Source organism: Meriones unguiculatus, chromosome 16 (assembly GCF_030254825.1).
Source record: "Meriones unguiculatus strain TT.TT164.6M chromosome 16, Bangor_MerUng_6.1, whole genome shotgun sequence".
Taxonomy (NCBI): domain Eukaryota; kingdom Metazoa; phylum Chordata; class Mammalia; order Rodentia; family Muridae; genus Meriones; species Meriones unguiculatus.
Window position 1 is genome coordinate 47,477,454 of NC_083363.1, and position 26,889 is coordinate 47,504,342.

At 39.3% G+C, this 26,889-nt stretch overlaps 1 protein-coding gene across 7 annotated transcripts in view; it reads right to left on the reverse strand.

Annotated features, from left to right (window-relative positions):
- The window catches only part of Fam135a (family with sequence similarity 135 member A), an 85,010-nt gene extending 60,514 nt beyond the window's left edge, over nucleotides 1-24,496 (reverse strand). For 2 of the 7 annotated variants that reach the window (XM_021649108.2, XM_021649105.2), the window contains exons 1-4: nucleotides 24,333-24,496; nucleotides 22,728-22,819; nucleotides 10,946-11,037; nucleotides 9,721-9,837 (exon numbers count right to left, since the gene is read on the reverse strand). In XM_021649108.2, the coding sequence (XP_021504783.1) occupies nucleotides 9,721-9,797 (77 nt within the window). In that variant the 5' untranslated portion in view covers nucleotides 9,798-9,837; nucleotides 10,946-11,037; nucleotides 22,728-22,819; nucleotides 24,333-24,496. Of the gene's footprint in view, nucleotides 1-9,720; nucleotides 9,838-10,945; nucleotides 11,038-22,727; nucleotides 22,820-23,782; nucleotides 23,931-24,220 lie in introns of those variants that run through there. The other 5 variants (XM_021649110.2, XM_021649109.2, XM_021649106.2 and 2 more) reach the window with 4 other exon arrangements.
- Nucleotides 24,497-26,889: the final 2,393 nt, after the last annotated feature.

Sequence of the window (26,889 nt, forward strand, 5' to 3'; positions counted from 1 at the left end):
GGACACAGGGGTCTTTTGTGAGGATGATACTCCCAACAAGGACCATGCATGGAGATAACCTAGAACCCTTGCACAGATGTAGCCCATGGCATCTCAGTGTCCAGAAAGGTTCACTAGTAATGGGCACAGGGACCGTCTCTGACATGAACATAGGGGCTGGCTCTTTGATCTCCTCCCCCTGAGAGGGGAACAGCCTTACCAGTCCACAGAGGAAGACAATCAAGGCAGTCCTGATGAGACCTGATAGATTAGGACCAGAAGGAAGGGGAGGAGGATCTCCCCTATCATTGGACTGGGGGAGGGGTATAGGAGAAGAGGAAGGGAGGGTGAGATAGAGAGGGAGTGGGGGAGGGGGCTACACCTGGGATACAAAGTGAATAAACTGTAATTAATAAAAATAAAATTTTAAAAAGTGAGATTAAATAAATATAAAAAAAGAAAGAAAAGGCACTGTGTCACTGAAGCTGAAACTACTGCAATCATGTTCTCCGCAATCACAGAAAACAAAAGCTTGTTTCACATGAATGTCCTTCATAAGAAACAGGAATTGTTATTAGTTTCTAAGTGGTTCTTTCTGTTTATTTTATCTACATGAATGTCTCGCTGCATACGTGTATCTGCACCACTGAGCGCAGTGAGGAGGGCAGAAGCTCCTAGAACTGGAGCTATAAAGGGTTATGGATTGTCAGGAGTGCTTTGAGTTTTTCTTTCAAGTAAGAATGGTTCTTCATGAAAATGTGGCTAATTCAACTCAAACAATTATGAATTGAACCATGATCCCCTGCAAGAGCAGAAAGTGCTCTTAACCCCCTAACCTCATGGCTCTTAACCTTCCTGCTGCTGTGGCCCTTTAATACATATAGTTCTTCATGCTGTGGTGACTCGCAACCATAAAATCATTTTTGTTGCTACTTCATAACTGTAATTTTGTTTCTGTTAAGAATCATAATATAATTCTGTGTTTTCCAATGGTCTTAGGCAATCACTGTGAAAGGGCTGTTCAATCCCCCTTGAAAAGGTAGCAACCCACAGGTTGTGAACCACTGCCCTAACCCATCTCCTCAGCCCCTTATTTTATTTTATTGAGACAGTTCTCACTATTTAGCCCTGGATGACCTGGAACTCATTCTCTAGGACATACTGACCTTGAACTCAGAGATTCATGCATTTCTGCCTCCCTAGTGCTGGGATTAAATGTGTGTTCCAGTATATTCAGCTTTATTATTGTTTTAATTTTGTGTGTTTATGTGTCTGTGCCTGTGAGTGCAGGCACCAATGGAGGCGAGTGGATCTGCGGGAGCTGAGGTTACAGGCAGCTGTGAGCAGACCAAGATGGGTGCTCTTGACCATGGAGAACAAGCAATAGACATCATTAAATCAAAACCTCTGACTACGGTAAATGTTTGGTGAGAAATCAGTTCACATTATATAGTCCTGATGTTTAGTAAGTGCGACATTTGCTCCTATGAAAGCACTGCATCTGTTTGAACTGGGAAATGAATATGCCACTTTTTCATAGAAAACCCTTCTTACTTAAAGTCTGACAGACATTTCCTGTCATTCAAGGAAAACAATAACAGTTAAAGTTTTCAAGTAAGAATTGTCTATATACCAATTCTAGACCAGCAGGAGGAGGAAGTAGGAGATAAACTTATGTGTATACTGGAGAGCTGAATATTTGATGTTTATTTTTCTTTAATAATTTATTAAGTAGATTAATTTGTTAAATTAGCAAATAACATGCAAATGGGAGAGGGCATATGATCACCTCACAGGGACAAAATTAATCATAGTGAATGAAAGCGTAAAATGCCTTAAATGGACATAGCAAACTCCATGGAGACAGAATAGTAGGACTGTAGAAATATTTTAATTTAGAACATGGTTACTCTGGCAAGAGATCAGATCCAAAGTCTGTGTGATCCCGCTGGAATACAGGCTCGCCTTTAACCCCAGGAGAGAGGCAAGCAGATCCCTGACATGAAGGCCTGCCTGGTATAGAGCAAGTTTCAGGTAAACACAAGCTTAGGTCTAGGCCTAAGGTACATGTCTTCAATCCCAAACCATGAAGGTAAAGATCGTTCATAAAAGAAAGCACCCATGTTTGAAAGTGATGTCTAAATGAGTTGCAGAAACAGTGATGAATCAGAAATATTTGACAGAATACGCCCAACTCTCCTGAGAAAGGGAAGCTTCTAATGGGGGGGGGCAGAGAGAGGGGGAGACAGAAAGAAGAGAGAGGAGAGAGAAGGGACAGGAGAGAGAGACGAGAAAAGGGGGAAAGAGAAGGTTTCAGTGGGGGAGGAGGAGGCAGTTTTTTCTAGGAACAGTAATAGAGAGACAGGTTGCAGAGAGAGAACTCAGGTGAACACCGAGTGAGCTAGAGGACGAGAAGCAGCCTGGAGATTAGAACAGACTGCTGGAGTTAGTCTGAGGCCATGCAGAGCAATTCAGGGGCCAAGAGAGAAGACAGAGGAAGTCAACTGGGAGAGGAGTTTGAGTCACAACAGATAGGTTGAACCAGCCAGCCCAGAACTCAGTAACAACAAGAAAGGGTGAGCTTATTAAGCAGTCATTTTCAGAGGCTGAAACATTCTAGGCCAAGGTTAGATTGTACCAAGGCTAGACGCTTCCAAGACTAAGTAGAGGTTAGCAGAAGGCAGTACGCCTCCCAAACAACAATTGAAACAGGATAAAAAAAGGTCTTTTTACTTAGGACTAGTTAAGATTAAGATGAAGTCTGCTGCAAACAAAGATAGTTGAGAATTAAAATAAAATCAGGAGAAACCTTCAAACCAGAGAGAAAATTTTCTACAAGCTCTTCAATCTCCCATGTGACCATATTTACCATGGTGAACTATTAAGCGAAATATTATAACTTTTAAGTATAAGTAAATGAGACAAAAGCTTTTTAAGACTAAACAACTACTAGGTAATGTTTCATTTTTAACCTCTGAAGCAGTACTACTTGTTTAACCACAATCCTGTGTTTGACAATTTACACAAAGCTGAGCATTCAATGTATGTTGGCTAGAAAACAAAGCAAAACAACCCTACGAGTCCTAAAATTTACAATTATTCCAGCCACAGAATGCCAGATATCAAAATGAACAAGGGTTGGTAAAGCTATGGAAGAAAAGTAATATGGCTGGAGAGAATACACATTAGTACAGCCATCACAGAGAACAATACAAGTTACCCAAGAAGCTAAAAACAACACAATCGAGATCCAGTAACTGAAATCCTTATGTTTATTTCATATTATATTATTACAAGAGTTAAAAAATAAGCTACGTGTCTATCCATGGATTAAATAAGAAAATAGAGTGTATACAAAGAAATGTATACAGTTATAAAAAGGAAATTCTGTCATTTGAAGTAACATGAATGAACCTCAAAGACATTTTGCTAAGTGAAATAATCCAGGCACAAAAATTTCTACATCAACTTAGTTATGTGTGAAATATAAAAAAGCTGAACCTATGAAAGTGGAATATAGAATGCCAGTAGAGGCCTGGGAGGGAGGGGGATGTGGGCATGTGAGGCTGGGGGAGGGGAGAGGGTTGTTCTGGGAGATAAGAGTGTTGGTCAAAGGATACAAAGTTTCTTTCAGTTACAAAAGAAAACTAAGTCCATGAGCTAGCATAGTATGGTGACCACAGTTAATACAGTATTGCATATTTTAAGATTTCAAAAGAATTTTAAATGTTCTTACCACACACAAAAAGACAAGTAGGTGAGGAAATGGCCAAGATCACTAACTTAAATGGCTCCAAAATCTTCTTTATCAAAACATTACATTGTATCCTGTGATACACAATGACTACAGTGTTGTTGTTGTTTTTTAAGAAAATGTCCCAGTTAGAATACATTAGGGACAACCTATTGGATAGTTATAAAAGGATGGGGCACTGCCTAAATATTATTCATTGAAGACCAATGAACTTCAAGGCTTGTTAACAGGTTTGTTAGTATGTGCCTCTTGTAGGTCATATATCCTGTTGTGCTTACTCTTCTCTGTGCTGAGGAAAAACAGCCTTAGATGCAGTGAACCAACGGATAGGTCTGGATTTGGCCTAGGACTTCAGTTTTCCACCCTGTTTATCTAGTCCCACAGTTAGCACTATGGCACACTGCAATAGGTTTTTTTACCTAGTATTATATAAAATACTATCTTAATTGGCAAATATGGGTATTTGCTTGTTTCATATGCAGATGTTTTCTGGTAATAACTATAATTATCACCAGAAAAGTAGAGAATAATATGGAGGAAAAAAAAAAACCCAAAAAACAAGTAAAATACTGTTGAAAAAGTCATTTCCAATGTGTCCTATGAGCAATGTGATCAGATATTGTGTGAAGCCAATATGAACTGAGGGTGTCCCATGATCATAAGAGAGAAAAATGAGACAATTTCATTAAACATGCTAAGAAATCTATGAGTGCATTTTGCCACTGAATAAAAACTGACTATAACTGAAAGGGACTGGGGCACTGAAAATAACTGAACAGGAAAAAGGACAAAACCTTTATGTCCTTTCTATATAGGCAGCACTTTAGAGCAACCAGTAATTAATGAAGTAATGTTATGCTTAAAAGAATAAGAAAATCAGAATGCCACTGTTCTGAAATTCCTAGTAAAATAATCACTCAGGGCAAAGACCTTCAAAGGATACTACTGATTAGGTTATAAAAAACTTTATAAAGGTCCACCAGGTTGGTAACACTTGAAATTCATCTGTCACAAAAAGAAACAGCCAGACAGTGTGTGTTCTGTAATATATCCAAAAGGACACAGTACCACTTGAGCATTTCTTTTTAAAACTCTACTGGAATTTAAGCCTTTACATTAAGTCACTGATTATAGCCTTTAAGAAAAAAATCTAAGAGATTTATAATCAAATGCAACCTCTGAATACAATTTTTTCAATAAAACAAAAAAATTAAATCTGATGATTAAAAGAATGTTGTATTTCTATGACATTTTTCTTGGAACTCCTAGAAACAGAACTGTCTGAGGCAAAAGCGTTTAAAACAAGGCAGTAGGTGGTAGCGATGCCTCAGTGGGTTAAGGCTGCTTGCTACTGAGCCTGGTTATCACTGAATTGAGATCTGGAGACCACAGGTGGAGAGCAAGAACTTACGCCTGCAGGCTGTCCTCTGATCCCCACATGTAGGTAGACAACCCACACACACATCACAAACTCTAAATAAAGTATATATAGCAATAAAAATTTGTATTACATATACTCATCTACTTGTGTCTAAGTGTTAAGAGGTCTTCCTCCCTGGACCCTTGCCTACTCCATGACAAGATTTAGGATGAAAGCTGTAAAAGAAAGCAGTGTGTGCCAAGCGGAAGCCATTCTGCGTCAGCTAGTACTTACCCAAGCTGTCAGCTGACTGGACTGATGGGTGAGACCAGCAAAGATTAGCCAAGCCAAGACAGCTTAGCAGAACTACTTAGCTAATACAGCATTAGTTGCAGAAACACATGTCTGATGCAGTGCTACTCTGTACTTGTTATTAACTGTTTATAGATGCATTACCATAGAAATAAAAACAGAAATCAAAACCTAGGATTGGTACTTCCTATAACAAAAAGTTAAAACACAATGACTTAACAAACAATTAAACTGTTAATTATAAGAAGTGGAAAAATAATGAAACTACAGAAAATTAGGAAAATAGTAACTCTTGTTATGGAATAATACAATATACAGTTTATAATAACTTAGGAAGAAAGCAATGTTCTGAGAAACTTTTGGACATGAAAAAGCAATCCTAAGCGTTTACTACTAGCTAAGCACTGTAAGAGAGTACAGGAGAGAACAGGTGAAGAAAGGAGTCGCTTTCTATCAGGATCCAGGGACTACAGAGGACTTGGAAGTTGAAAAATAAAAATGTTTTTGTTTCTGGTCTCCTAAAAGATACTCAATATAAGATGAATCAAATATTGTATCAAGAGTGTAAGTGTACACTTTTCTTCAAAATTCACTAAAAGAATTAAGGTAGGCTGTAAGAAGGCATTCCTAGATTGACAACAAGATTTTAGGAAGTTTACAGATACAATCCCACAGAATTCTGGTCCTTAAGTGGTAGTGGTTATATCTAGAAAGTAAATATGTTTCAGAAACACTTACAGGTGTGTGCTTTTAAAGTCTGGACTAGGCCATGGCCGTATCAGGCATACAGAATGCCCATATGTTGAGTTGAAAAACCCACCAGCCTGGATTCCTGGCTATGTTCTGTGACTTTCTTAACCAACAGACTTCAGTGGACGAAACAATGTGCCAATTCAGGGGGCCTTAATTTTTCTGACTTCTTTTATGAGAATTAAGTCAGGCTAGTCTACTGATGAATGAAAGGCTACGTGGAGCAGACCAGAGCAGAGAAAAGCACAGCAGGCTATTTTCAGTTTTAATAACATGGCAAAATCGAGCCAAATCCTCTGAAAAACAAACTCCTTAAAGCTAGGAAATCCCTTCCTGTAGTTAGCTAGTTATTGAGCATCTACCACTGTGAAGATAGGCTAGACAGAGGCCTGGGGGCAGAGGGTATGAGCTAGATTCTGTAGAAAGATCCTTGTAGCCTCACTTCAGTTATGAACCATCACCACAACTCCACCACATCATTCTACCCGCTCCTTGCCTGTGCCGAGGTGTCATAGCAAGCAGGGTGAACTTAAAGCCAATCTCCAAAGAAAAGATGCAAAAGACTTTTTGTCCTACATCCAACAAAAGAAGGGACTGGACAAAAGTATATCCCTGAGAAGGCGGGGATCTTAAACCTACATTCCATAAACCCCAAGAGTTTTTCTTCAAAAAATGGATAGCTTATAGACATGTAATCCCTTTTCCCTAGGCCTGAACTTCAATTAAAAAAAAAAACAACAAAAAACAAACAAACAAAACAAAAAACAAACAAACAAACAAAAAAAACTCCTAAAGGAATGACGAAAAACTGAACCCGGTGGCCCAGTATCCTTTTCCTAGGAAAGCACTGGTCAAGCTGTCTCACAACTGACATATCTCCTGGACTCTGTCTCATGGTTTTCTATAAATTGTTAGACTGACACAGGAACAGTGGAGAGGAATTAATTTTTTCTCTTCCCGTTGGGTTAGACTAGGAATAAATCCAGTGACTTCACCAGACTGTTTCACCATGTCCTTTGGAGGACAGAGAACTTTTGGGACCTGGGTCAGCAGGTTATGGACCTGAGCACCGGACAACACAGGACCATGTCCACACAGCCCTTCAGAGTTCCAGAGGAGCTCTGCTGCATTCGCTTCTAACCTGCTTGCTGCACTATCTTTTTGCCTTCTTTGTTTTTGAAAAGTGTTTCCTGTGTAGTACAGTCTAGCCTGAAACACTTACATAGCCCAGGCTAGCCTTACACTAATGATTCTTTGCTAGGCATACACATGAACCACCGTACAAAGCTATCCTTCCATTTCTTCCATGCAACTATCAGTTTACCATGTGCAGTGGTTTGAATGAGGATGGCCTCCGTAGGCTCACATGCTTGAAATCTTAGTTCCCAGTTGGTGGAACTGTTTGGAAAGAGTTAGGAGGTACGGCCTTATTGGAGGAGATATATAAACGGGGTCGGCTTTGAGGTTTCCATTCCCAAAGTGTATGTTTCTCACTCTCTTTGCATTCAACCTAAAATCAAGACGTTACATGCTCAACTGTTTCTGCTACCATGCCTTTGCTCTGTCACCACGGACTCTGAAACTGTAAAGCTGAAGTTAAATGCTTTTTATAAGTAGCCTTATTAGTGGTGTTTAATCACAGCAATAGAAAAATAACTAAGATACCAGGTTGACAATTACTTGTAAGTACTAGTAATAATAATTCTATTCTCACTTGGAAATGACTTACTGTTAGCTAAATCCACACTGTCAACTTATCTCCAGGTACTAAAAGCTATCACAAACAAGCTTTTGCCTTTCTTTTTGAATTCCAAAAAATATCCAACTTCCTAAAAACCCTTAAAAAATACCAGTCACATAGTGGTGACCCATAATAATCCCCGTACTTGGGAGACTGATGAACAAGAACTATCCTGAGTTTAAAGTCAGCCAGAGATATGTAGCAAGAAACTATCTCAAACAAACAAACAAACAGACCAATAAACAAACAAACAAAATCAATAAATAATATGTTCATGTTTCTAAGACTTGGCTCTATCATTTCATTCTTTGCCTACTTAAGTCTTACCTGAATTTTAATTCTATCTCTCAGGCAGGATAAATAGAAAGGAAAAAAAGGAAGGGACACAAAGGGAGAAAGAAGTTCCTCAACCTAGGATCTAGTTGGCTTTTCCTGCTGAAAGTCAAGAAACTTCAGAATAAAGCCAAAATTGCCTATAGAGATAATGCCTGTTTTCCTAAGTCCTTTCAAACAAGGATGCTAAAAACAAAGAGGCTGGAGAGATGCTCAGCAGTTAAAGTAAGTGGTGCTCTTGCAAAGGACCCAAGATCAGTTCCCAGCTTCTGTATCATGTGGCCCACAACCATCTGTAAGTTCAGCTCCAGGGGATCTGAAGCCCTCTTCTGGCCTCTGTGGGCCCTGCACGTACATGCACAAACACATACACACAAGAGAACAAAATCTTAAACAGCAAATAAACTATGATTATTTAGGGCAAGGGTCTTTGTAATTCTGAAGTTCACTGTCTTAATATTTCTTTCACACCACTAAACCTAAACAAAGCACCCAAAAACCTTCTTAAATTTTCATTTACAAGAAGAAATTTTTGTAAACAGAAAGGTAAGTGAGCTCATATAATTTTCCTAAATGTTTAACTTAAAATTTAAGCCTTGCTTAATCTTTAAACCATGTTGTCAATTATGTGCTTTCCACATGTAACTGAGAAACAATCCTAGAGACAGGCCTGTAACGACACTGAAACGAGGCTTTCTTTTGAGAAGTTCACATTCATGACCTGGATATGGACTGCAGTTTTCCTAAACAATTATTTTTCTTAAATGCCAACTCTTCGGTTTTTTAAATTATTTTTATTTTCATTAATTACAGTTTATTCACTTTTTTGTATCTCCCTGTAGCTCCCTCCCTTTTTTTCTTATTTTTTGTTTTTAAATTATTTTTATTAATTACAAAATGCCAACTCTTGAGAGTACATTCTCCTTTGTCTTATTAACCTTTGTAAATAACTGCTTTACGCTGGCTCACTAAGGAAAACCTTTCTGCAAAGCATAGAAGAACTGGCTTTCCCTGAATGGAGATCTCTAAGTCGGGAAGGAAACTGCTGAGGCTGCACAACAGTGGTGGGCTGTGTTTTCCTGTCGCTGCTAGTATCACTGTAATGACTTTGCTAATGTACACACTCAGAAAAATGCCCTGCTTGATTTCTACAGACTTTCCTATAGCTACTGAAGCTTCATCATATAGGCTTTGTATTACTACTTAGCTGCTTCTTTGTAAATAACTTTCCTCTATTATACACTATACTTTTAAACAGTAAAAATGATAACATTTTCATTAAAGCATACTCTCCATGATCAATACAAAGTCACAAATACATATTAAATATATTCAGCATTATCACTACACCCATATATATAATACCCAAATATCTAGTTATATGAAATTACTTAAAGGGCATAATCACCTGAATACAGCTCATTGTTTAATTATGTATATGCTGGAACAAAACCTGCAATTAAATTCTTACTATAAATATAAAATGCATACCCTCTTTGGAATAAATCCACATTGTAGAACTTGTTTAGCTCCACGGAGAATTCTACCATTGCTTGAACTTCAGTCATTTTTAATTTATACCCAGAGGACAATTCTGGTAATAGCACCCTAGTTAAAAAAGGGGGAGTCATGAGAAACACAACAGAAATGGCAATTTATAAGCCTAACTTAACTTAATCCAACTAAGTAGTACCAGAATCCAAAGACTAGCAAACAGCAGAACTACCTTTACTACCTAAAACTCATTGGGTTTGAAGCTTTTCTAACATCTGTTTCCCCTGATGACATCCATATGATAATACACAAATAATTTTTTTTTGTTAAGTGAAGAAGTATTTCTTAAAGAACAAAGCATTTTTGAATTTAAAAAATCCCTTTCATATAAAAGGCTAAAATTTCATTTTCACAGACATTAAGACAAAAAGTGCACAGGCAAGTGAAAATGAAAAGAGTCACATCTTAAAATATATGGTTTTGTGTTAGTACAATTTTTATAAAATTTGTGTCTGGACATGCATATTTTCTAATCTGCTTATTTCAGATAATTTTCTGATAAATATTTAAGCCAATAAGTGTAAATGACATTATTTTAACTGTAACTATTACACTGTGAGCATGTTAAAGAGCCATTTAGTGTTATTGTTTCAGTGGCTTCTATCTTCACTATCCCCCAAAATAACAAACATCCTTACCAAGAACTCATATTTTAAAAAGCAATTTAGAGAAAATAAAGGTTTGGAGCGAGTCTCCACTGATTTCTGGTACCTCGGCACCTCTTAACACAGGAGTACTGACAGCCTCTGTTCCAGGCTATGTATCCCAGGACACCTGCATACATCTTAAAAGCCAGAGACAGTGTCTTACATGAGAACAAAGGACAGATCTGCATACTATTCTACAAAGTAAAGCCTTCCAAAGCAGAAATGGATCCACTGTCCATTATCAAAGTCTCAGGGTTCCTCTCGTGTAATATCATTTACTCCTGTGTAGATGTCATCTGGCACTATCACTGCTGTGAGTATAAACAATCTTTGTCTTTGACTGGTGAGACCAATGTCTTCTGTCAACCTATGGCACCATGGCAAGCAACTCATTAGCTTAGCATGCAAGCACAGGAAAATCTCCAAGCCTTCACAGCTCTTGAAGTACTTCTCTGAATTTAGCAAGTATTCCAACCTATAAGGAAATAAGTGAAAAAGAAATGCCATATGCTTACCTCTGCTGATCAAATCTTCATTTTATATTATTAAATAACCAATCTTGTATTTCCAGTTACTGGTTCTTGTTGTTAAAAATATATTGTTCCCCCTATGAGAAAGAAACAATAAAATCTGAAAATTATAGATACAAAGTCTATCTTAAAAGTACCTATGTTTCAAAAAAAAAAGAACCTATGTTTCATTACTTAATACTCACAATTTACACAGGACTTACATACTCCTTAAAGCCTAGGAATACATTAAAACTTTATCACTAACTATTATGTATTTCTATTAAGGACTCAAATAACATAGATTACACAGTACCATATAGGGTACTTTCTTAATTCAGTGGCTCAGAAAACACTTCTCAGTGAATACATTAGAGACCTGTCATTAATTTCTAAGATAGAGAACTCTTCATTTAAAATAACGAAGTAATAATTTTTTAATTTCACATATTTTGTACAGACGTGTGAAGAGAATATACTATTTAAAATAATGACAAAAGGCTGCCCAACTATGCCTTTCTAACATTTCAAGCATATAGATGAAAAAACTGCTGACGTTACTATTAACTGTGTTAGGGTCCAAAAACACTGAAGTGAGGCTCATGTTCATCCTTCACTTTTTTTTCATTCTGTCACGATGGTATAGACTGTGCCAAGTCCTAAGACTGCTACTTAAGTAATCTCATCAATTACAATAAAGATTAATGTAGATTAAATCAATGTATCTTTAGGTAAGAGATCCTCCCACTTCACAGAAGTTAGGTCAGTTCTGGATGCCAGTGGGCTCAGCAATCACACTAAAAGCATCAAGCACATAGAGTATAGTGCCAGAGTCACATTTAGTCTTTAGGACATTGGTTCCAAGATGCTATCGTCCTTCTATCTTCATCCCCTTTAAGGTACCTAGACAACACTAATTGCACATCAAACAGTGGTAGGCCTATTACAGGGATGAGAGAAACTTTAATCTAGTTTAAGCTCCTTTCATTTTGGGATCTGGTCATAATAATTGGGCTTTTCTTATGTACAGAATTTCATATGAGGCTGGAGGGACAGCTCGGTAGTTAGGAGGATTGGCTGTTCTTCCAGAGGACCTGAGTTCAAGTCCCAGCACCCACACGGCAGATAACAACTGTCTGTAACTCCTGCTCACACAGACGTCTATATGGGCAAAACACTGATACACAATAAAGAAATAAATCTTTAAAAAATAATTTAATATGGGAAGCATATTTAGACCCCCAAAACATAGGAACCAATAATTACCAGAAATAGGGTACACTTGCAACAAAATCCTAAAATACATGGCATTAGCTTAATAATTACCAGGCAACAAGGACACATACTACTAAAATACTGATAAAGTCTCCTACTTACATAGGGCAAAAGAACTGATAAAAATGTCTACAATAACCTCCAGAATTAGGTTTCCCTCTAAACGCAGAGCCTCAGAAAAGTAGCTGAAAAGAATCACAACACTTGTTGTGTTGGTGACTCTTTGGGTGTTTAATTTGGCTAGTTAGTAAGCAAAGATGAAAGGAAATGAAAGGGCAGAAACTGGGGACGCGCAGCCAAGTACTCCCACATACTGAAGGAGGGTCAGTACCTCTCTCAAAGGAACTTTAACCATTTTTGACAAAACAAGTTAAGATTAGTTTAAGGGTGTAGGCTTCCTACAAATGCCTGTTATTACTTGTGGTTTAAAAACAATGGTCACTAAAATGAGAGATAAAAGCTGGATCTCACTTGAATAAGGCTATTAAAACAAAGTAGGTGTATAGAGAGAAAGGGCAAACATATGAACCACATCCACAAAAGAAGTTTACTGAGTCACTGTCGCAGAAAATAGAATAGAAAAAAGTCATAAAAATCCTACTATGGGTTTTTGTTGTTGTTGCTGTTACAGAACAGTATTTGTCAAAGAAATAACCTGCAAGCCTGTGACTTTGTAACTTGCAAGCTACACAATCTGCAAGAGCAGGAAGTTATAGACGGCTATGAAAACTGTATTTTCCAAAGCAGAGACGCTTTCAGCGTGAGCTTTACTGTGTCTCCATGGAGGTTAACATAAGAAAGAAGTATCCAGAAAGCAAGTATAGGGCACCTAATGCAATGAACATAGGTATTCATGGCAGAAATCACAACTGCAGGATTCCTCCATTGCCAGGACACAGTATCTTCATCATTCCAGTCCAGCATTTCTCTCAGCTAGAAAGTGTTTCCTGTTTGTTTTCCCAAATGAGAGACTTTTTACTACTCTGTTTCTAATTTTATTATAAAATCCTGGCAAGTCTAGGAAGGATGGGGGTGGAGCAGAAAGGTGTTTTACTTCCAGGTAGCTGGACTTGCAGATCGCCCAGTAATACATAGAAGGCTCTTATTTATTTTGGGATTTTGTTGTTGTTTCATTTTTTTTTTCTTTATAGGAAGGGAGGTCATGGGATTTTGACAGGTTATGCATGGATTCCTGGATGGCTAGAGCAGCAGACACTGCATGTCATTTCTTTTCTCCTTTCTAAGCCAAACAGTCACCCAGCCCGAGACTCTTTCTCAATCTCTCTTGATGCCAAGTTATCCTGTATTCCGTGAGTACAGTGAGTTGGGACATGGCCAACTCACTGTACTCACAGAATATAAACTGAAGTGAAGCGTGCAACTAACTTGTTTAAAAGAAAATCATTTGCCCTGAACTTCACCTTCTTTCACTTGTCTAGGCAGGAATACTTTCTTGACAGTGATCTAGTTTTGATCACAAAGATTAAGATAAAACTCTTTAAAGACTGGCAAAAGAAGGGAAGGATTCTGGATTCCAGAGTGCCTTAGCTGCTTAGACATTGCTCAGTCCTTTCGTCTTATGAGTCTGATACTGTAAATGCATTTAATTTATACCCTTGCATGTGGTTCTTTCACAGTATCTCTGACCTCATCTCTTAGCAGTCTGCCCACTCCAGCCATACTTCATTCCTGTCTATTTCTCAAGCACACTAGATGGCCCCAAAATCTTTGTGTTCACTTTTCTCTGGAGCACTCTTCCATCCATTTATGTACATGACTTCGCTTAGGCTAGACTCAAATATCAGCTTCTCAATTAGGCCTCCCTGGCCACATTATCTACAGGGAGAACTCTGTTTCTGCCACACCCTACTTGGTTCCTAAGCACTTATATCCCTTTAAAATATTGAAAACTTGACCCACTACTTTTTTTTAAATAAAACTGTGTCAGTATTATAGCCCAGGCCGGTCTTGAATTCCCATTTTTTTCTACTTCTTCCTCCAAACAACTCAATTGTAAGCATGAGCTGCCAAATCCAGCCTTCTTATCCTTTATTACATCTAAAACACGAACCTCTGTAAAAAAGGGAATTTTGGTTACTCTGTTTACTGGTTCATACACATAGAAGGCACTCAAATGTAATTTTAGGGAACATTTAAGATATTAACATCAAATATTCCAAAAATAGAAATTATTATTTTTCTATTTAAAATAAACCAATCTGGAGAAAGGACTTATGAAATGGGTATGCTGAAAACAGGCACTGATGAATAAGTTCCCTTATTAGTGTATGTTCAGAAGTTCCCTCTACTCCAGTTCCTATACTTTGCTGTGCTTTTTGCTATATTGTGTGGCCTCCTTTTCTTAAATCCTTTCCTTTTCATTGAGCAACCTTTAAAATGCATATATATGCGTACAAGTGTGTACATGATGCTTAGAAATCACTCCGACTTACACTGTCACCCTCAAAAGCACAGTCTTTTTACCTTTACCGAAGAACTTAAGGAAAAGTTACAAGTGTGAAAGAAGAAGGAAAAATTTAGTATTTTCAGAGTATTTTCTCTTGACACAAACTAGTCTTTACCCCCGGTCTATGAAATGCTAAGCAAATGCCACCTGGCTCCATCCTTCCTGGCTCTCTGCAAGAGGATTCAAACATTTTTGTGATCTCCAGTCCATTCTTGGTGTCCATTACTGATGGCTTATTCTCAAGAGGAAGTGGGAAGCTATTTTTTTTCTCCTAAAGGTGAAATCTTATTTTTAAATGCTGTCAACTCATAAAAAATAAAAATAAAGATAAAAAGACCAAAAATTGTGCATTGCAAACCAAATTCAAGAAGTGCAAATTCATTCTATGGATTTCTAATTTGTACAGATTTTTACACTACTCACAAGTCCTTGTCTGTCCTTTCTTAAGTAACGAAATTGTCAGAAAGGACTTCTTTCCTTTTACCACAATTACGCATAGAGTGTTCTTCAGTTCAAGTATCTTCCTGAAGTCACAGCCTAGGGCTGGCTCAGAGCCCATCGATTCAACCCTCCCTGTGACATTATCAGAATCAGCTGACTTATCTGAGACCGAATGGTTTACTCTTCTAGCAATGGCAAAACAGAATGTAAAACTCAATAATCTAGAGACCAATCAAACAGGAATCCATTCTGCAACATTTCCTAAGTCGGCTAAGCAATCTATAGTAAATCCCAGTCCAAACAAGGAGATGACTCTGATGCTCAGTGAGAAATCCATGCTGAAAAGCCCCTATGGAGATTAGAAAGGATGACCCCAAGTCTCCCAAGCGAAGCTGATAAGCAGGGAGAAAAAAAAAATTCCTTGTAATATCTCAGGAAAAGTTAATTTTTTTCAAAGAAAAAAAAAAAAAACCCAGTGATAAATCTAAAAGTCATTTTTGTTCTTTCTGAAATGTGTCCAACATGAAGACCACAACAAAACAGTGCCTTAGTATGACGGAAAAAAATAATTTCTTAATTTACAGTCCTAATATTTTAAACATTATATGTAGAATATTAAAAATATTAGGCCTGGCATGGTAGTATACACCTTTAATTCTATCACTTGGAGGCAGAGGCAGGAGATCTCTGTGAGTTTGGGGCCAGCCTGGTTTACATAGATAGTTCCAGGCTAGCCAGGGCTGTACAGTGAGCTCTTTTTCCAAAAACAAAAGAATGCTAAAATATGCTGTAGCTTCATGATGCATATAGTGAATTTTGAAGACAATATAAAAATCATGTAAATATCGCATTTTGTATTGATACAGTGTCTTAATTAGAGTTTCAATGACCAAAAAGCAAGTTGGAGAGGAAAGGATTTACTTGGTTTACACCTCCATATCACTGTTCATCATCGAAAGAAGTTGGAACTCACACAGAACAGAAACTGAGGCAGGACTTGGTACATCACCATGGAGGGGTGCTGCTTATTGGCTTGCTTCTCATGGATCATTCAGCCTGCTTTCATACAGAACTCAGGACCACCAGCCCAGGGATGGGCCCATCCACAATGGGCTGGTTCCTCCCCCATGAATTGCTAATTCAGAAATTCCCTATGGCTAGATCTTTTGAAGGTGTTTTCTCAGTTTAGGTTTCCTCTTTTCAGGTAACTGCAGCTTGTGTCAAGTTGACCTAAAACTACTCAGAACAATATGTCTTTTAAAAACATTGAAAACTTTTGATTTATGTGTATATGTGGGTACTTGCATAGGGGTACACACAGGGGCCAGACTCCCTGGTGGCTGTGAGCTGCCTGTTATGGGTGCTGACAACCGAACACTAGTTCTCTGCAAAAGTAGCAAGTATTCTTAACCACCACCAAGCCATCTCTACAGAACTTATATACTGGCGTATCTCAAGTAATATTTTGGACTAGAATTAATTGTACCTGTTTTCCCCCACTTTCTTTAGCATTTTTATGTATTTAACATGCAGGGCACACAGTGATGGCACACATGAGGAGGATAGATTACAACTTGCAGGAATAAATTCACTCCTTCTGCTGTGTGGATTTCAGGTCATCAGACTGAGAGCACGTGTCTTCATGTGTTGAGCCATCTTACCAGCCATTCTAATTTCACTTGTGTTTACAGTACAAGCTTACTAGAAAACTTTAAACATGTCCTCTTTAAACTTTAAACTTTTGACATGTCCTCAAAACTGTTTATCAGTCACTCCTATGAAGCTGTGTCTTTACGTGGCTACAGTGTGTACACAAAATAACCCAGAAGTAGTACCAAAGGAATACATAGTACTGCCATGCACAGCTTTTAAGAAATCAAGATACCAACTTCCCATCAGAGCAGTTGAGACAGCTATTAGCACCAAGTTACTGCCAAGGGATGGACGTTAGGAAACTGCACGAAATGTTCCTACATCATCCACACTGATCCTAAAATACTCTCAACTCAGCAGACATTAGTGTTTTGGAGTACTATGGGTATGTGTGAGGGAAGGCTGGTGAGTGGCAACAGAGCCCATGCAGAATCCCAGGAATCAGGTTCCGGAGACTAGACTCAAGGTGCAGCTCTAACTTTATTGTCCAATGTAAAAGCCTTTGAACGACTGAAAGGCCAATCAGACCACCCCATGCTAGTCTCAAGCACAAATAAAAATCAATCAGGATGGTACAACTATAAAGAAATATTGCAGGGAGGGGACAAGGTCACCTTAGACTTAAGTCAAGGGGGAAGCAGTCACGGCCCTACCCTTGGATCCATTTTGAGACTTCACTAGTGGGCTAGGAGTCCCTAGTGGATCAACACTGTGTGTGGTGGACCAGGACCTTTCGAGGAGTTGGGGTCACTGATGCTTCACTCGCCATTTCCTATATCCCTCCAGAAGGCTTATCTCGACACTCCCCACAGATGTGGAAGCACTTGAAACTCCAAGGCAAAGCTCAGAGTTCCCTCAAGATGGACTGGAGACCACAGAAATTAATTGCTCACAGAAATCAAGAAGCAGCTGCAACTCTTCCATTGTGGGATCCTAGCCACCCTAAGGGATGCTCTGTTTACTGAGGAAGATGGAAAAGGAGTTGAACAAATTAGAGATGCAATACTCCTTGTCAGCCCCAAGATACAGAGCCACATACCACTAAATAGTGCAGGTTTCTGCTGGTAATTCTACTTGTAACTTAGACACTATAAGACAAATGGGATCAGAACCTGTAATAGTGATAGTCTAAATAATGATACCACCCACAGAAAAGATTTTTTTAGAAAAACTCCTTGAAAGGCTCCTTGTTAGCAAGTAATGTGTCATTTTCTCATAAAACAAGGATTACTTTTTATTCCAGTACTGTGAAAAAGTTCATTATTTTTCCAGCTAAATACTATCTACCATAGTTAAGCTTGCTTTTCAGGAGCTCCACTGTTATCAGAAGTTCATACTCACTGGAGTGAGAGGCTCATATTAAGACAGACATGGAAACTGACATTAAATGAAGGGACAGCAGAGTCACTCACATTCTCCTAAACAACTGGGAACTGAGACTGACATTTGGGAACTGTAACCAACAACAGGAAGAATAGCTAAAACACACAGTTAAAGTTAAGTATGTTAATTAGAAATATGATAGAGACATTTTCTAATGAGGCTAGAATGGGTTACCTCAATGCATCTAATAGTGGTGAAAATAAAATTCATGTCAGTTTCCTTGGGTTTCTCAAAAGAAATAACTGGAAAGCCTTAAATAGGAGGAACCCTAGAGGTCTTCAGAATGCTGTTTTCTTGTGAGCAACACTAAGTGGTTTTTAAGAATCCTGTTTGCAGCCCACCAACCAATGGGAAGATGGTCTCCCTGCTGGAAGGAATGCTTAGCTTTCCTAAGTTTCAACCTAAATTTAGAACTCTAAATTTACATAGATGTTTTGAGCTAATCTCGACCAAGTCCTACACCACAGCACATACACTGAAAAACGATCAGCTGCTGACATCTGCCATCAGGTGTAAATTCTGGTCATGTGATTAAGCATGCACTCGCTGGCTAATTCTGAATATATGAGCAAGTCTTATTTCTTGGGTTTTTATGCAGTTCGTTTTCTGGTCGGGTGAGGCCATGATACCCTACCCATCATTGCAAGCTTCTTGCAGGTGCTAACCATGCTTGAACTGAGTCAGAGCCTGCTTTAAACGGCCCAGCCACCTGGCAAGCACCAGCCTCTAAGGATCACCACCACTCAGACTAGAATCATTTGCGTGGACATAACTCTCTGTAGTAATGCCACTCATTAAAAAGAGTGACTCACAACGCCAGCTTATGGGAGTTGTTACAATCAAGTGGACACTTTAGGCAAGGAAAAACATATATCTAGAAATTTTTGCTGGCATTCCTCATTTATCAAAGTAAACTTTGAATTAACATTTTTAGCAGCTATTTGCACATTGCATGAATTACAGAAAATTTAAAAATAGAAAATTAGACTCTCTTCTTTGGGGAGGAGGGAGAACAGACCTTTGAAAGGAAAGGGAAGAGTAACTTGACAGACATGTGTTTCTGGAAAGCTTTGTTCTCTACCGGTGACACCAAATATAGACCAAACAGCAAAATAAAATAAAAGCAAATATAGGAACTTACAGTTTGGTGCAGCTAACCCTACACTGGTGCCTTTAATTATGCTATTTGACTTATTTTTCCTGTTAAGTCTGGAAATTAACATTTCCAGTTACACATAGGTTCACAAAATGTCTGTGTAACTATTCCAAGGTTACATAGAAAGGATATAATTAAAAAAAAAACCCAAAGAACTAAAATGTGTTCAGCCCCAGTGCCTGTCCGTAAAATACTCTAAAATGCACACCAGCACTGTTGTAAGAAATAGTGATCATAAAACCATAGGTAAATATGCCCACCAGAGGAAAAATCAGATTGCAACACTAACGGTAAAAATTACACTTACTAAATTTACTATATTCAGTCTCCCATGTAATCAACAGTATTTCCTATGATATCCTTAAAAGCTCTCATACCCATACAAACAAAAGCATACTCTGAAGAGACTGTCTTTTCTGGTTTCTTTAAAGCTTGTGTTTAAACAGCTGACTATTAAAAATGACATGCATTATTACTAATATTAGAACTGACATTTCTATTCAGTAGGTACTCTTTAAAAAAATCAACAAAAGGAACACTGTTGATATTAGAAAACTGTGTCAGTTAAAGCAAACAATACAGTAGGAAGCATTAGTTACCCTGAGAGTTTCTCCATGTTTTCTTCTATACATGAAAATGGAATAAACAAAGAACTTTTCATGTGACAATGGAAAAACCCTACCTCCATTTTATTTGGACAAAAGGAATACTGGATTTATTAAAAGCAGTTCATAGAAACTTAAGGATACATTAATGTAAAAACAATCCTGCCAACACCACAGGATAGATTGCTTTTGAACATGTTACTCTATTATAAACTTTTAAAGACTTCAGAAGGGCCAAAGTTGCAAAAGCCTACCAAACCACAGTGATCCTCTAATGTCTAGTTCAAGGATCTGCTCAATAGTGCTTGAATTTTTTTCCTTATCTCAACCAAAAACAAGACTCAAAAGCAGAGTAAAAAGAACCACAACTTTCTAGAAAAATATTTTAAGAAATACTGTTTTCTTGACATCCTATGCTTCCTTGTAGTTGTAATTTTACCAGCAACTCTGATATCAGACCTGGATTCTAATTCAGACTTAAACCTGTTTTCTCAAATGGAATTAATTTTACGATTCCTATCTGAAAAAAATAATGCTTAAAAGGTAATATACACAAAAGCACTAAACACAGTATTTGGTGCACGATGCTCAATAAATAGCTGACAGTATGATTTTTATTATAATCTTTAAATATTAATCTATTCAAGAAAATATCTATTCCAAATACAGATCAAATAAAACTAGTTATAATTATATTTTTCAAGTGTACAACCTGAAAAAAAGCTTCATTTATAACACAAAAGATTACAATGGAGAATGATTTTATGAGGGCTATTTCAAAACTCTTCTACAAGCATTACATTACTATATAGTGGCAATGAAGCTTGCCACTATAAGTGGCAACGGACTTAACTTGAAGGAGCTGGTGAAAGCCTGCATTATATCCTTGTCCAACTGAACAGGAGAATACTTTTATGTCGTAAAGCTGAGCAAGGATGAGAAGAGTCTGAAAATCTGGAGCTCTCAATTCCAAAAGACAAAAGTAATAGTTGGGAGTACACAGGCTTCGGTGGTCTTACACTGTCATAGTGATAATCCCTAACTGTGTTACTTGTACATGAGGGGGAAGCAGCATTTCCAAGTTATAACTTACTGGCAGCTTGAACACATCAATGATCACATGTGACAGTCACCACTTTTCTAAAAGCAATTATGAATGATGTGCTTGCATTCTACAGGGCAACCTCAAGGGTATTCAATAAAGGAATACCAACTTTAGGTCAGACTAAATTAACTGATGCTAAAAGACATGTGAGTGAAACTTAACATAAATGTTCTAGATGCCTATTAAGAACCAACTATATTTGGTCAAACCTAGACTATATTTACAAGATACTTAAGAAACTTTCTGTGTTCTGACTGGTGTAATGTAACTCCATAAAAGGAATTATACACTATAATTTTCTCAGAACCGCTTCTTGGTTGAGAGAGTATTCACAAAGTTGACCTCATAAAAACAAGAACTATATAAGAGGTTATCTAAGTAGGAGATATACTTTAATGGCACAGTAATCCTGGCACCTTTATATTTCTATTAAAGAGGTTAATTTTTATATCTAGCATGCCCTTGATGACTAAGCATGCCGGTGCATGTTAAAAACTGCCAAACCTTCAAATATACAACCACTGTGGAGGCGCCTCACTAAACTTCGGAGAACATGCACGCCTACCATGTGCCTTGTAACTTTTTGTGAAAACCTCTGGATCCATTAAGAATGCTCTCTATCACAGCATCTGGTTCCTAGTCATCCCTTCTTCCTGACACTCAAAACAAACCAACCCTACTCACCTTAAATGTCTATGCTCAATCTCCACCCTAAATGTCTAAGCTCTAGCTCCACTTGCTTACTTAAATAAACACTCAGAAAGACCACAAAGCAAAGGGAATCCTTGCCTTTTATAATCCCTAAACAATCTCTCGTGGCCCATAAGTCTCAAGGGGCTACAGTTTACAGAAATTAATGTGGACATAAAGACAACAGAAACTAGGGAGTCACTAAAGATAGGACTCTTACAGTTCCTTTCAGTATCAACTCCTGGCAAACAACTCATCCGTTTTACATACTGTATGAGCCAATGCCTGCTCACTGTGTCTGAACATTAACTAACTTAAGCTGGTCCATGGAGCACTAGTATTCTAGATATATTCTGTAAAAAAAAAGAAATTTTAAAAAGATATCAAACTGTTTAGCTTGTTCTTAAGGGATGTGTAAGTATTTGACTTTATTGCCTATAATTAAACAAACAAAAATTATGTATTTACACAGTAATTTCTGTCTGTGGTGTCCATAAGCATGTTTGAATGATGAGTGGTGACTACAGACAGATTACTGGGTTGCCAGCATTATTACTCAGTGGAGACACTGAGGTAGATGTTAAGTGGCTTCTTCAAACCACCACTGAGTTATTCTGTGGGTTCAAATCTCTTGACATTTAGTCCTGTGCCTGCTGAATAGCAAAGACTCCTCATTTCATTTCAAGTAACAGTAGCTCACTATAATACTAAGAATTTGTAGATGGTGACTTCCTAATGGACATTTCCCTACAAATAAAAACCTGCTTTTGAAGAAGAACAGGCATCTTTGAGAAACAGCATGATTTCTTTGCATTTGAGAAAGCATTTAAAATGTAAAATGTAAAAAGAATTATTCACTTCATCTGAGCTGGGCATTGCTAGCTCTTCTAAGAGAAATGTGGTTTAATAACACCTTCTACTCTTCACTTGTAAGTCACTTTGAACAAGAAACCTTTTTTCTCTGCCTTGGTATTTTTCCTTTTAACATGGAAATAGAAAAATGTAATTCCTACCTGGCATAGATAACATTAGGAAGAACATATTGTTTGTAGGTTGTTTGTGGGAGATTCCAGAATGAAATACATATTCCAGCTGGTCTTCAACCCTAGAAAAAAGGCAAACTTTACTGAAAACAAGTGTCTCAGCAGATGCCTCCTGAAGATGATGCTACACCTTTATTAACAGAGAAACAGGAGTTTCATTTAAATTAGACCTAGATAGAAATGAAGGGAAGAAAAGCTCCCAAATGTACTTATTAAGTTCTTTTGCCCAATTCAAAAAACTAATACCTCTATGCTCCTTTGTTCCTTCTCAGTGAGCAGTTTCCTATTCTTGTTAGCAGAAACTGTATGCATTTATTAAAGAGAACAGACTCAAATGATGCAAACAACTGTAATCCTGAGTGTAAAACACCAAATCGATACATTTTATATAATAATTTTTGTTAGACCTCATTTTAGATTTCTTCCTGGACAACTATTACTTACTGGAGCATCAACTTTTGGCAAATCTTAACTCTTTATAAATAGCCAGACTGCTTCTCACAACATGACTGGTCTATATAATAATTTTTAAAGATTCGATAAAATGAAGTGCCATTCTTTAGATGATAAATTTCTGGTGAAGAAAGATGAATAGACTGATCGATGTGGAAACTGCACTAGGGATACTGGGCAGTAGTAGGGATACTTTCGTAGAAAGCAGGAGAGATGAGAGCATGTTACAAGTCGTTAGGAATGTAATAAAAAGTAAAACAAATGCACTGAATGAAGAGGTTCCATACAAACGGGAAAAATGAGTTTTATGGATGAAAAAGAAAGAAAGAATGAAAAACCAACATTAGAGAATAGAAATCGGTTCAGTACTGAGGATAGGAGCCACTGGACAGAAAGTAATGAAGCAGGGTACCAAAAGAGAGGTAAGAGAGTGAGGGTCTCTAAAGGCAAGGTGGAACGCAGGAAGACCACTAGTGCAAAAGGATGTTTAAGCGCAACAACAAAACAAGCAAAAAGCCAAACACCCAGCCTCCCATAAGTCAACAACTAACAAAAGAACTGGGATGAAGTACCAAAGGGGGGAATTAATGTCAACACTGAGGAAAACCGGTCAGCGGCGACCAAGAGGTTTGCGACTGGAGATGCACGGTCGGGGGAAGCAAACTGCGCAGAGCAGGACCGACCCAGGGGGACCACGGGGGCCACCGCGGCGCGCGGGTGCGAGCGACGGAGGGTCGAGGGGCCGGGCGGCGGCGACGGAGCGGGCCGGAGGGCGGGCGGGCCGGCGGGCGCGAGGTGCGGGGAGGGCCGGCCGGGAGCCCCCGCCGCGCGCCGCGCCCCTCGCGTCCCTGCCGACCTTCAGGCAGGCCCAGGACCCGGCTCCGACCGCCGGGCAGCCGGCCGAGGCCGGGGCGAGAGAGGCGGCCGAGGCCAGGAGGCCGCTGCCGATCCGGACCCGGCCGGGGTCCCGGGGCCGAGCGGGAGTGGCGCGCGGGCGGCGGGGGGCTCACCTCTCCGGCCTCGCGGCCTCGGCTCGCGCCCGTGCGGCGGAGGAGGAGCCCCGCGTCCGGCTGGAAGGCGTCCTCCCCCGGGTCAGCACCATCCCGCCCCGGGCCCACTCACATCGCCATCGCCGCAACCGCAACCACCACAAGCCGGCTGTCGGTTCGTCACGGGCGCTCGGCTCCCGGCCCAGCGCCGCCGGCGAGCATGCGCAGTCGCCCCGGTCCCGAGGGAGCGCGGCTAGGGAGCGCTACCTGCGTTCAACAGGTCCCGGCCCGCGGCCCCGCCCCTGGCGCTCTCCCCTCCCCCCTCCAGCAACGTCCCGCCCTCTCCGAGGCGAGGCCACGCCCCCGAAGGGCTCCGCGCCCCGCCCCCACGGAGCCCCAGCTGCTGTGGTCTGGCCGGCGCCAACCCAGATTTGAAGATTTGTTCTCCCTTCCTTCCCAGCTCGCGTTCCCGAGATCCCGCGAGAACGGAGGGCCTGCGTCAATAAAGAGCGCGAGCCCGGGCCGGGTGGGAGCGGGAGGAATGGTGTGGAGGTCTGGTCAGGAATTAAAGGAGGCCAGAAGAGGCCCCAGGGGACGGTTGAGGACTGTAGAGATTCCTCTGGAAGTCATCCTTTCTCCTTCACTTCTCTGCTTGCAGCCATGGCTGGAGCTGGCCCCTGCGCCTCTGTTAGGGCAATTGGGCAAGGGAGCTGCTGAAGGGGGTCGCCCCTGGGGGTCCATTCGTGGTGTGGCTGTGCGAGCATGCTGATCCATTAGCTTCTTGGTTGATGACATCTAAACAGAAGCCTTCAGATCTTATGTTCCATTGACAGGAGCCCACGGAAAATAGTCCTTCATTGATTAGCCTCATTCTCTTATTTCCCACTGTCGCAACAGAACGTTTATATTAGAGCGTAAAGCGACTGCGTGTGACTAAAGCAAAGTTGAGAATTTCCTCAACAGCTGTAAATCCCCCTCAGAGCTGTAACACTTACCACAGCTTGTGATTTAAAAGTGCATTGGGAAGACGGAGAGTGGGAACGGTTATATACAATGTGAGTGAACGTGGGGCCGTTCATCTCTGCAGTTAAAAATAGTTAAAATGGCAAATACTATGTGTATTTTGCTACAGTAAGATGAACGAAACTTTTCTGTTCACTTGGCAGTGGTGATGTTGCCTTGTACCTTAGGCCCTTTGAAAACGAGTGTTAAATATGATTTAAACCATTGCCTTTTCTTCGGTTTTGAACAAATTTTAAACAAGATTGGAATGAATCAATTATGCTATGATAACCAACCTGTTAACATTCCATAAATGACTCCTCCAGTGCAATCACTTTTTTGTTCTATAGACAGAGTCATAGACACTAAGATGGGCGCCCACAGTACACAATGGTTAGGTTGTCTTTAGAAGTTAAAAAGAACAGCAAATATGAGATTGAGTAAAGCTAAGTTTAAGCATAGCACTTCCTTTATGGGTACAACAGCTACAAGCCCAAAGGGCAAATATATTACTTCATAACGTTGTGGTGTTATTTCATGGCTTCATGGCTGTGGCCTTTCTAGGAAAAGCATGAGATAAGACAAGTGACCATGCCAACCTGCCAGTTAAAACGAAAGTATTCAACTGTGTTTCAAGGTTCTCACCTATAATTGCTGCACTAGACACCCTGGGGCCAGCCTGAGCTACAGATTAATAAGTGTATAAATGGATTTTTTTAAGCTGATAACGCTGCTTTCATCTAGCTGTTGAATGGAGATTTTAGTGAATTATTAAAGGAGACGATTTGAATCTATATAAAATAACTGCAGTTTTATAATACATGTGCCATAGTCTTTAATAATATATTTCCAGAAACTCCTGATACTACATAATTGACTGAACCGCAAAGTAGCTTTTTCAGTATAGTGTGAAAGGTGCAAACAGTTACTTGCAGGTTGCAACTCAGATTATTTGGGTTTCCTAAGTGACAAAGCATTTGCTTGGCAGAATCTGTCAGACAGGAGACATTCCTCCCACCACCATACCTCTGAATCACTCCTGTAAAGTATAATTATCTAGTATCAAGTGACAGCAATGGCAGGACTTCATGAATTATTCTCTTCTTTATATGCCTTAAGCTTACTAGGTTTTTTTGGTAATATGATATATATGCTAATTATCACTAGCTTTGTGATAGAAAACACATAAGGGCAACTATCACCTTCTTCTAATAATTCATGCCTTATCTCAAGTGCTGATCTTTTAGCCGGTTCTGGCCACGTATCTTTGGTTGGTTCACATCAGACTGATTTTCTTAGGTAGCGTGATGAATCTTGTTGCTCACCATAGCTCAAACAGAACTCTTACCACTTCCCTTTTCCCTTTTTGCAGAGATTGTTTCTCACAGTCTTCAAGGTTCTGGCAGTGTCTTTTCCAGACGCACTTATCAAGCCTAGAATCTGTCAGTCGTATTGGATGCTTTCCTGTGTTTCCCATCTATCTCATTCCATATCCTGTTTCAGTTTCCAAATACTTCTCTATTTCAAAATGACTTTCAACTCCAAGGAAAAGTCATACTTGGACAAAAAGAAATAGCACCTCTAGTGAATAGAGAAAGGGATTTAAAACATAGTATTAATGGAAATAAGAGATTTGTCAACTAAATTATTTGTTGCATGACAGTATTTGTTTTCTAATATTGTCTAAA